This window comes from Somniosus microcephalus, chromosome 4, assembly GCF_052327205.1.
Source record: "Somniosus microcephalus isolate GS21.2 chromosome 4, FLI_Smic_1.0, whole genome shotgun sequence".
In the NCBI taxonomy this organism is placed as follows: Eukaryota; Metazoa; Chordata; class Chondrichthyes; order Squaliformes; family Somniosidae; genus Somniosus; species Somniosus microcephalus.
Genome location: NC_140990.1, coordinates 64,196,976 through 64,209,428, shown reverse-complemented (window position 1 = coordinate 64,209,428; position 12,453 = coordinate 64,196,976). Strand labels below are relative to the sequence as shown.

General features: G+C 48.8%; 1 protein-coding gene across 1 annotated transcript in view; it reads right to left on the bottom strand.

Annotated features, from left to right (window-relative positions):
• Positions 1-4,207: 4,207 nt before the first annotated feature.
• Positions 4,208-12,453, bottom strand: part of LOC147119069 (uncharacterized) — a 67,561-nt gene continuing 59,315 nt past the window's right edge. The window contains exon 3 of the mRNA XM_085984775.1: positions 4,208-5,585. Within this exon, the coding sequence (XP_085840901.1) occupies positions 4,484-5,585 (1,102 nt within the window). The 3' untranslated portion in view covers positions 4,208-4,483. The remainder of the gene's footprint in view (positions 5,586-12,453) is intronic.

The following is a 12,453-nucleotide window of genomic DNA, read 5'->3' as shown; positions in this document are numbered from 1 at the left end:
ACTCTACTCAATTCCGCTCTCATACCTTCAGTCTCCTTTATTCAAGCTTAGCACGCTTGTTTGAGATCCAACCTTCTTACCCTCTAATTGAATATGGAATTCAACCATGTTATGGTCACTCATTCCAAGGGGATCCTTTACTAGGACATTTTAATTAATCCTGTCTCGTTACACAGGACCAGATCTAAGATTGCTTGCCCCCTGGTCGGTTCAGTTACATACTGCTCAAGAAACCCATCCCTAATACACTCAATGAACTCATCCTCAAGGCAGCCCTGCCCAATTTGATTTGTCCAATTAATATGATAGTTAAAATCCCCCATAATTATAGATGTTCCCTTATTACAAGCCTCAACTATTTCCTGATTGATACTCCGTCCAACATAGTTGCAACTGTTCGGAGGCCTATAGACTACGCCCACTAGTGTTTTTTTCCCCTTATTATTCCTTACCTCCACCCAAACTGTTTCATTATCCTGATCTTTTGACCCAATATCATTTCTCTGTATTACAGTGATTCCTTCCTTTATTAACATAGCCACCCCACCTCCCCTTCCTTCCTGCCTGTCCTTCCTGATCGTTAAATAACCTGGTATGTTTAATTCCCAGGCATTGTCACCCTGCAGCCATGTTTCTGTAATGGCCACAAGATCATACCCATATATAGTTATTTGTGCCATTAACTCGTCTATTTTGTTACGAATGCTACGTGCATTCAGATAGAGAACTTTCAAATATGTTTTGTGACACTTAGTTCCTGCTTTTGCCCTTTTTATTACTTTACCTTTTACTCCATACCTTCTGCCCCTTCCTGACACGCTCTGGTTTTTAATTTCCCCACTGCTACCTAAGTCTATGACCTTCTCTGTTGTCATTTTTATTATTTGCTCTCTAGGAACCTCCCCCCCACTAGTTAGTTTAAAGCCCTCTCTACAGCCCTAGTTATATGATCCGCCAGGACTCCAGTCCCAGCACTGGCCAAGTGAAGCCCGTCCCAACGGAACAGCTCCCTCCTGCCCCAGTACTGGTGCCAGTGTCCCAGGAAGCAAAACCTATTTCTCCCACACCAGTCTTTGAGCCACGCATTTAACTCTCTAATTTTATTTGTCCTAGCCAAATTCGCTCGTGGCTCAGGTAATAATCCAGAGATTATTACCCTTGAGGTTCTGTCTTTTAATTTGACCCCTAGCTGCTCATACTCCTTTAACAGAACCGGCTTCCTAGTCCTATCTACATCGTTTGTACCAACATGGACCACAACAACTGGATCCACCCCCTCCCACTGCAAGTTTCTTTCCAGCACAGAGGAGATGTCCTTAACCCTGGCACCGGGTAGGCAACACAGCCTTCGGGACTCTCGCTCTCGGCTGCAGAGAACTCTATCTATCCCCCTAATAATACTATCCCCTACCACTACAACATTTCTAGTTACTCCCCCCTCTTGAATGGCCCCCCGTTCCACGGTGCTGTGGCCAGGTTGCTCATCCTCCCTACAGTCCCTGCTCCCGTCCCCACAGGGAGTAAGAACATCGAACCTGCTGGACAAGAGCAAGGGCTGCGGCTCCTCCAGCTCTACCTCCTGGATCCCCGTACCTGCCTCACTTGTAGTCACACCGTCCTGTCCCTGACCATGAGCTACATCTGAATTAATTAACTTCATAGGTGTGATCACCTCCTGATACACAGAGTCCAGGTACTTCTCCCCCTCCCTGATGTGTCGCAGTGTCTGAAGCTCAGACTCCAGCTCATCAACACGGAGCTGGAGTTCCTGTAGCAGCAGACACTTGTCACAGACATAATCACCGTGAGCCTCAATGGGGTTCACCGGCTCCCACATCTCGCAACAGTAACACATCACTTGCTCCATTCTATGTAATTAATTAAATTTTTTATTGTTAGTTATGGACACCCTCTGCCCGATTATAGATGCTAGTATCCCCTTTAATTAATTGGATTTAATTTAAATCAATCCCTCTAATTACACCAGTTAAATGGTTTACCAACAGTCACTCTGCACCAGAAAGGCCTTATTAACTACAACCCACAGTTAAAGTTTGAAAAGAGCACCTAACACCCCACTTACCCTAACTCACACACTTACCCAAACTCACAGCACTCTCTGCTGACTCGCACTCAGCGCTTGCTCGCACTAGGACTGGTCTTTTTATACTGTTTGCTTGTTTACAGCCAAATGAGTCACCCCTGCTGATTGGTTAGAAAACTGGTTTCCACTGCCTGCTGTGCCAATTTACTCCTACTGCAGTGTAACCTTGTTTTACTCTTCTTAAACCAACAGAATCCCGAATATTTAACTTTTCCCCTTTACTTAAACTGCTTAAGTAATCTTATCAAGAATGATTTAAAGAGAAATAACAATTAAAGAACTCACACACTTACCCAAACTCACAGCACTCTCTGCTGACTCGCACTTCCGGAGTGCCTGTCCTAGCCTTGGTATCCAGGGATCACTAAACACAAAGCCCAGTCTGTTAATCACTTTCCCCAGCCCCAAACTGTAACATCATAGCCATATCACCCTAACCCAAACCATTAGTGCAGGTCATCCACTTTGGACCTAAAAAGGATAGAACAGAGTACTTTCTAAATGATGAAAAGCACCGGTAGGAGAGGGCGGGGCACAGTGGGGCAATAAAACACAAGGCAGGTTTATGAACACGGGGTGCGGCCTTAGGCCCGAATAACAGCCCACAAGGCCGGTGTGATTCCATTAGGGTGGCTAATCCTGGGCCTTCTCCTCGGGGAGCAACCCTGGTTACCGAAGGAACTGACCGCCACCTTCGTAGAGGAAGATGGGAAGAGTTCAGCGAGCAGTAGGGCACATTCGCCGCCATCTTGGTACAGGAACAGAGAGTGGGCAGGGCTTCAGGGTCCCACAGAGGGTTTCTCTCTATTTTCTCCCCTCCTCTCCTGAAGGTGCCGACTCGCCCTGGGGTTACAGTTCCACCGTTTCCGCCCAATCTCAAGGACCAGTAAAGGGGCCACTCTTCACTAGTGAGCCCGGACAGTGAGTGTTAGCAGGATATTTGACCGCAGAAGCGTCACACTTTGGTTGAGGAGGAGATCACACTCAACTGTTAGGGCCGACCACCAGCAATTGTGCACCATCTTCTTTTCTAAAGATTTCTTAGCTTCTCTAAAGGCTGCTTTTGCCTCCCTCAATTGATATTTGTCTCTATTCTCCTGTAAACTGAATTAATCTTGATCTGAACTGGGTTAAATGTAAGACAGTTCAGGGAGTCAGACATCATTCTCCCCTAGACCTACGCTGGCCGGTAAAACCCCAGACGGTTCCTCAGTAAGGATTCCTCTGGTTCCTCAGCATATATTTGTCAGGATACTGAAGCCCAGCTTTCTTACCGTCCACTCCTGGAGGCCCCACTCCCTGAGCCTACAACCTTCAGCAGGGTCAGTGGTGGAGTTCCACAGCGGGAGTGATCTCAGAGTAACTGTCGGGATCACATCCCCGTGGATGTTCCGGGTTGTGTATTTTTAGTTATCCTGGTGTCTAACACACATATCAATAAAACAGGGAATTCCTGGAAATACTCTGCAGGTCCTTCTTTATCTGGAGATCAAATGTCTGTTGTATAATTGTACCAGCAGTTAACAGGCTCCTGTGAACTCCTCCATCTGCTATTTTAATGCAGACTTTAACCAATTTATTTTAAACGGGTTTATTTTAAATGGGTTAATGCCTGCCTTAAAATGATAGACTCAGGACAGTCAGAAAAAACACGTTAAATCTTCACAGAATAATTACCACCGTCATTTTTTTACTATAATCTCAAACCTGCCGTTCCACTTTCAGTCAGGAACAGATCGCAGTTTGACACCAATCTCTGATTTGACAGCACGTTTCCAGCATTCACCGTTGTTCTTCCCGACTCTAAACACAGTTGTAAAGCAGCCTTCTGTTCTGTGCCTAGGAGCTCTGGACCATGGAAGAGAGTGGCTGGGACACATTTCTTACAGGCCTCAAGATAAACCCTCACGGCGACTTTGCTGTCAGTGCAGAGAGACGAGAAAGACCAAAGTGCCGTTTGCCCCTCTCAGTGTGGCCCTGAAGGACTGTGCCCAGGCTGAAGTTCTGTTCCCGCCGTACGATCCTCCCCCAGATTGTCCTTTCTGAGCTCCAGCCAGGTGATGCTAAACACCCAGATGGGAAAGACAAAAATCTACAACAATGTGTATAAAACAAAGCTGATTTATTTGGCATCTATCCAGAATATTAAACTCCAACTCAGTTATAGGGGTTATTAACATCAGCAGAAACAAATCCCAACTGTCAGAATGAGCATGGTTCAGTCCTGGATGTGATTAACAGCAGCAATAACAGCAGAATCCAACCTCTGTCGTCACTTGAGAACTCGCTGGTGTGTCAGAGAGTGGGATGACCGAGTGAATCCCTTCCCACACATGGAGCAGGTGAACGGCCTCTCCGCAGTGTGAGTATGTTTGTGTTTCAGCAGGTTGGATGAATCAGTGAATCCTTTCCCACACACATAGCAGGTGAATGTTCAGAGTGAACTCGCTGGTGTCTCAGAAGATCAGATGATTGTGTGAATCCCTTCCCACACATGGAGCAGGTGAATGGTCTCTCACCAGTGTGAACTCGCTGGTGTCTCAGCAGATCATTTTTGCTTTTAAATCTCTTCTCACAGTCAGAACATGTAAAAGGCCTCATATCAGTGTGAACTCGCTGGTGTCTCAGTAGGTGGGATGACTGAGTGAATCCCTTCTCGCACACAGGGCAGGTGAATGGCCTCTCCCCAGTGTGAACTCGTTGGTGTATCAGCAGGTAGGATAACTGAGTGAATCCCTTCCCACAGACAGAGCAGGTGAACGGCCTCTCCCCAGTGTGAACACGCTGGTGCGTCAGTAGGTGGGATGAACGGGAGAATCCCTTCCCACATTCAGAGCAGGTGAACGGCCTCTCCTCTGAGTGATTATGCTGGTGTGTCAACAGATCATTTCTACTTTTAAAGCTCTTCTCACAGTCGGAACATTTAAAAGGTCGCTTATCAGAGTGAACAAGTTGATGTGTAGTGAGGTGGGATGAACGAGTGAATCTCTTCCCACATACGGAGCAGGTGAACGGCCTCTCTCCAGTGTGAGTGCGCTGGTGTATAGTGAGTTCAGATGATCGCCTGAACCCAGTCCCGCAGTGAGAGCAGCTGAACGGTCTCTCCCCGGTGTGAACACGTTGATGGCACGTCAGTTCCCCAGAACTTTTACAGCACTTCCCACAGTCCGGGCATTTAAAAGGTCTCTCATCAGTGTGAACTCGACCGTGCTTCAGCAGATTGGAAGAATTAGTGAATCCCTTCCCACACTCGGAGCAGGTGAACGGCCTCTCCCCAGAGTGACTGCGCTGGTGTGTCAGCAGATCCTTTTTGCTTTTAAATCTCTTCCCACAGTCAGAACATGCAAAAGGTCTCATATCAGTGTGAACTCGCTGGTGTGTCAGCAGGTGGGATGACTGAGTGAATCCCTTATCACACACGGAGCAGGTGAACGGTCTCTCCCCAGTGTGAACTCGCTGGTGTGTCAACAGGTGGGATGATCTCTTGAACCTCTTCCCGCAGTGAGAGCAGCTGAACAGTTTGTAACCGGTGTGAATGTGCTGGTGCTCCATCAGTGCCTCAGGGTGCTTAAAGATCTTCTCACAAACGGATCATTTAAACTCGCTCTTGTCAGTGTGAACTCGCTGGTGTCTCAGCAGGGCAGATGACTGAGTGAATCCCTTCCCACATACTGACCAGGTGAACGTCCTCTCCCCGGTGTGAATTCACCGATGAATTTCCAGTTCAAACAGGTAACTGAATAGTGCTTCTTGCTTCTATGTTCAAAGTCCGATTATATTCAGGTCCCGATAAATCGAGTGACTCGGTCAGATCTTGATGTGCTGTTTGGTTTGAGCTTCCTGTCTGCAAATCCTCCCCTTCCCTGTACCCTGTAAAATGAATTTAAAACAAGAAAAAGTGAGCGTGAGAGAAAACCCAGAAAAAAACAGGGACAGATGGTGAAATTGAGCTTAATGAATCTGGTCATTTGTGGGGCCGGCACTAGAAAAAAAGTGACTATGAAAGCTGTCAGATTGTTGTAAAAACCGACCTGGTTCATTAATGTCCTTCAGGGATGGGAACCCGCCACCCGGTCTGGGCCGACACAAGACTCTGGCCTTTATGGGAGGAAAGAGATACAAGCCGGCTCTGGATTGGCTTCTCCTCCATCTCCACTCCAGCTCAAACTGAAGCAACAAAAAGACCTCCACAGGCGGCCAGGGAGCGACTTCCGCATCCAGCGCCCGCCCTGATACAAGCCGGCTCTGGATTGGCGGCTCTGCTGTGTCGATCCAGTTGTGGTTTCTCCTGTCTGGGGGAGGCGCTGCACCCTGGGTTTCCTGGTGCCGGGGCCCTGGCCGCACGTCCGCCGGGCCCGGCCGCTCTGATTCGGGGTCTGAGACGCGCACTCGGTGTTGCTGAGGCCGCGCTCGCCCCCGCTCAGTGTCCTGGAGCCGCACCGCGCATGCTCCGCGCAGGAAGGCGCTCTCCGGAAGGCCCTTCCCGCGCCTGCGCGCTGCGCCCCTGCTGATGGAGATAGGCCGTATTCACCCGCGTGAGGCACTCTGGATAAGAGCATCTGCCATGTTCAGTATTGTGTTTCCCTGGAGTTCCGGTTCTGAATTTCGGACGCTTCAGTGCCAAGTGGACCAGGTGTTTAAAGCTCATTCATTGCCCTCGCTCCATGTCGCCGTTTCTTAAAGGTACAGAGATTGATTTCCCTTATTGTGCATCTGTTTGTGATATTTAGAGAAAGAAAGACTTGCATTCATATAGCGCCTTTCATGACCAGCGGACCTCCCAAAGCGCTTTACAGCCAATGACGTACTTTTTGAAGTGTCGCCACTGTTGTAATGTAGGAAACGCGGCACCCAGTTTATGCACAGCAAGCTCCCACAACAGCAATATGATAATGACCAGATCATCTGTTTCTGTGATGTTGATTGAGGGATAAATATTGGCCAGGACAACGGGGATAACTGCCCTGCTCTTCTTCAAAATAGTGCCTTGGGATCTTTTACGCCCACCTGAAAGAGCAGACAGGACCTCGGTTTAACATCTCATCTGAAAGGCAGCACCTCCGACAGTGTAGCACTCCCTCAGTACTGCACTGGAGTGTCAGCCTACATTTTTGAGCTCAAGTCTCTGGAGCAGGGACTTGAACCTACAAGCCCTTACTGACTCAAAGGTGAGGGTGCTACCAACTGAGCCCACAGCCTGACACAAAGACCTCTCTACACCTATCGTAGTTAAAGTAACATCCTTCCTGTTAGTAGTGAGCCACATTCTGTACTGGGGGGGACTGCTTTCTATTTTGGTGGCTTCAGCTTTTAAAATTCTCATCCTCCTGCCATACAACCCTCCGAGACCCCTATGCTCCTCCAACTCTGGCCTCTTGTGCAACCCCCACTTCCTTTGCTCCACCATTGGCGGCCATTCCAACAGTTGCTGAGGCCATAAGATCTTTGACCAAGCTTTTAGGCACCAGTTCTGAGGTCTCCTTCTTTGGCTTGGTGTCAATTTTTGACTGACTCCACTCTTGTGAAGCACCTTGGAACATTTTACTGTGTTAAAGGCGCTATGTAAATGCAAGTTGTTGATGCTCCGCTATGTTAGACTCGAATTTTCGGAGCAAAACCAGATGGATACGGCACTGCTGACAAAGTTAAAGTTTATTAGAAAACAGCCGGGAGGCCTTGTGCACAAAGGGAAAGTAGTTAGCTTCCTCAAGCTCGCACCTAACTCTCAAAGGAAAAGCAGCAATACAAGCATGTTTATACCTTTCAATAGACAATGCCCACCAGTTATGAAATGTGGGCATACACGTACAAACAGCGTCACTACAGTTACTCTCTATTGGTTGACGTGGTTAGTCACTCAATTGTCGGGGCCCACCTTGAGGCGTCCTGTGACACTAAACATCCCACATTAGTTGTAGTTACCCTTATCAGTAAGCGCATAGTCTTCAGACATTGAGACTCCACAAAGTAGCTTCAAGCAAGGCCGCAACCGGGCTTATCACCCCCTGGTGCTACTGTGCTAGCCTTGGAGATGCATGGTTACTTCATTAATGTCCCGAGAAAAGCTTGTTGGGATAAACAATGTCAGCTCAGGCTTTGAGCAAACATTCCAAAGGGAGATAAGGGGGTAGATTTTCCCGAACCTGTCGGGAAGAAGGCGGGACTTCCCCTTTCGGGTTTTTGACCCACCTACTTCGACGTCCGGCCAATCCACGTGATTTTCCCTTGATTGACCTTGTTGAGCCCGCCCAGTGGGCTCAGCAGGCCAATTAAGGGCCACCCGGCAACAGGTGATGTCACAGACTGCAATTTCATCTGTCAAGAGTTCTTGACAGATGAAATATCAGTGTCTCACAGCTGTTTGAAGCTGTGAAACACTGACACTCTGAGTTCTGACATGAGTCCTTCTGCACAGACTCAGTTAGAACTCTCACCAGCACTCAAAGCTGAAGGCTGTCACTTTTGACAAATCGCAGCTGTTCAGCTTTAAGTGCTGGCTGAGTGATGCGCTCCCGACAGCTACAGGAAGAAAGGCTGTTAAGGTAAGTACAGGTAAGTAAAAGTTCTTTACACACTTTAGACACACCAAACACACTTACCTTTACACTCATGCACCCATCACTCACCTGAGCACCGACATCGCGACCTCTCCAACTCCTTCAACCCAACGGCCCACCTGCTCTAACCTGGCGTGGTTTGGAGCCATCGGGAAACCCACACGAAACCCCTCAAAATAGAGATTAGGCTAGAAACTGCCTGTTAACTACCTGTTAACAGGCAGTTAATTGGCACTAATCCCTTCCCGCCTGGTTTTGGCGGGTCCCAGTGCGGGACGGGTACCCGCCGCCCCTGAAACTTACGTGGGGCGGGGTGTTGGGAGGGATGGTGTCGGGATCCCCAAATTCAGGATTTCCCCGCCCCCCTCCACATGCCTGAAACCCCGCCTGATGGCTCCACGAAAATCTAGCCCAAGGTGTTTGAAGCAAGGATTGTCTTGGAAATGGCCGATTCCTTTTAGTGTTCATCTTGGTGGCCACAACTTGTTGTGGGATTTTAAAGACTTCTCTTATAGATGTTTAATAGCCCAACTCTACAGTAGGAGCCAGTGTCTGAAGGTTTGTAACTTCAAAGGACATGTGTCTCCCCTAACTATCGAGCAAGCAAATCACAAAGCCACATACTCTGTGGTTATTAGCCCTTATCTCTAAAAAGGACAAACTATGTTGAACACTGCTTCTGTGAAGCTGATAACAACATTCCGAAATGTTTGGAGATACGTGGGGTGGTGTCCAGCAGTCTGGCAAATCTGCTTTGGTCAGCTATTCTACAGTACCAGTTAAAATAGTTAATATAATGGTCAAGCAACCCATCATGCTTTGCAGCTATCTAGATGCTACATGTATGCTTTAATACATATATATCTCAATAATGTAAAGCTAATCATCCTTTAAATATGATTTCTAGTAATCCAGCCTAATGGTTAATGTATTAGAGACTGGCGGATTCAGGCTTCGGTTCACAGGCCTATTTTTGCAATCCGACAGTTACTATAGGTCTCAACTTTGCCAGACAGAATCAGCCAAGGATGGTGGCTGTGATGCTCCCCATGGTCGAAATGCTGGCAGCTCACTGTATGGGCTAACAAGCTCAGAATTACCACTTGGCAAAGTACTGGCGGGCAAACAGTGACTGGGGCTGAACCCCACCATCACACAGCACCTTCAGTATTGGCTCACAGCTCACAATTACCACTTGGTGAGGTACTGGAGGGCAGACAGTGACTGGGGCCGAACCCCACCATCACACAGCACCTTCAGTATAGGCTCACAGCTCACAATTACCACTTGGTGAGGTACTGGAGGGCAGACAGTGACTGGGGCCGAACCCCACCATCACACAGCACCTTCAGTATAGGCTCACTGCTCAGAATTATCACTTGGTGAGGTACTGGAGGGCAGACAGTGACTGGAGCCGAACCCCACCATCACACAGCACCTTCAGTATAGGCTCACTGCTCAGAATTATCACTTGGTGAGGTACTGGAGGGCAGATAGTGACAGGGGCCGAACCCCACCATCACACAGCACCTTCAGTAAAGGCTCACAGCTCAGAATTACCACTTGGTGAGGTACTGGAGGGCAGACAGTGACTGGGGCCGAACCCCACCATCACACAGCACCTTCAGTATAGGTTCACAGCTCAGAATTACCACTTGGCAAGGTACTGGAGGGCAGACAGTGACTGGGGCCGAACCCCACCATCACACAGTACCTTCAGTATAGGCTCACAGCTCAGAATTACCATTCAGTGAGGTACTGGAGGGCAGACAGTGACTGGGGCCGAACCCCACCATCACACAGCACCTTCAGTATAGGCTCACAGCTCAGAATTACCACTTGGTGAGGTACTGGAGGGCAGACAGTGACTGGGGCCGAACCCCACCATCACACAGCACCTTCAGTATAGGCTCACAGCTCAGAATTACCACTTGGTGAGGTACTGGAGGGCAGACAGTGACTGGGGCCGAACCCCACCATCACACAGCAGCTTCAGGAGAAAAAGGGAGAAAATTCAGAGCCTGCGATGAATCTGGATTTCAAACAGTGAGGATGAGGGTATGAGAGGGTGTGGGATGGGGGAGAGTGTGTGGGACGGGGGAGAGTGTGTGGGACGGGGGAGGGTGTGTGGGACAGGGGAGAGTGTGTGGGACAGGGGAGAGTGTGTGGGACGGTGGATTTACAGCTTAGGAGGGGCAAGAGAGGAAAGAATGTTCCTGAGAAACAAAAACTGTCTTCAGAATTTCTATCCTGTACTTCCAGAGATGACATTTGTAAATTATGAGGACAGGCTGCACAGACTGGGCTTGTATTCCCTTGAATATAGAAGATTAAGGGGTGATCTAATTGAGGTGTTTAACATGATTGTAATGAAATCTGTTTGTCTTGATCCTGTATTCGTTTTGCACTCATGTATATTACCCTCCCCCACTGTGTATAGTTTCACTTCCTCTTTCCCGACTAACCTGGGAGGTTCCAGGTCTTGGCTCTTGGCTCCAACCCTGACTTCTCTTACATAAAGATCCCAGGATCTGTATGACTCATTCCTGTGAACCAGTCGGCGTGTTGAGATGTTAGCTCTGATCTTAGTGATTAAAAGCCAACTTGTTTAAGTCTATAACTTCTAGTTTTGTGGTTATTGAAGGCCCATCAATTTTAATCACTAAAGAATACTAGGATGGATCGACTCCTAAAACCAGAGCGTCTGGACTTGGATCCACATTCTGCTGAAGCATCAAATCAATTTGAACACTGGCTCAAATGCTTCGAACTCTTCGCGGGGGCCTCATCCGCTAGCGAGGTAGATAAACTGAGTCTACTGACTACTCGCGTAAGTCATCGGATTTATTCGTTCATCCGGGACGCCACCTCTTACACGGAGGCCATCACTATCCTGAAGGCCCAATACCAGAGGCCGGGAAACGAAGTGTACGCCAGGCATCTGCTGGCTACACGCAGGCAGCGACCAGAGGAATCAATGGACGATTTCTTACAGGGCCTAAAGGACCTGGTCCGGGACTGTAACTTCAACGCCGTGATGGCCAACGCGTACTCTGACGAATTGGTCCGCGATTCCCTCATCACGGGCCTCAAATCGAATTATATCCGGCAGAGACTGCTGGAGAAGGAGGTCCTGGACTTAAAAAAGGCAGTGGCAACTGCGCGATCGCTGGACGTGGCCCAGAAAAACTCTGACTCTTATTCTTCCGGCCATGCGGCCCTCACCGCCTCGTGCGCGCCGAGGGGGCCGCCATCTTGGAATCAGCCATCTTCCCCATCCAGGTCTCAGACCAGCTCTACGCCGCCGGAGTCCCCACGCAGAAGTTCACCCAGGAGTCCTACTACAGCGGCAATGTCTCGAGGCCTGAAATGCTACTTCTGCGGCCAGGCCAAGCACCCCAGACAACGATGCCCAGCGAAGGACGCTGCATGCTTCAAATGTAAGAAAAAGGGGCATTTTAGCAAAGTCTGCAGGGGGAATCCAATTTCCAACTCCGTCACCGCCTCGTGCGTGCTGTGCGGGCCGCCATCTTGGGATCCGCCATCTTTTCCCGACTCAACGGCCGCCCAGGGCCCAACAGTGGCTTCGATCATGGTGGATCAATCCAGGCCACACCCGTTGACAAAATCCATGATGGACATACAGGTAAATGGGAATTTAACGAAATGTTTAATTGACTGTGGGAGTACCGAGAGTTTTATCCACCCTAGCCTGGTACGGCGGCACTCATTAACGGTAACCCCTACATGGAGCAGAATTGCTATGGCTGCTAAGCCCCACACTTCGGACAT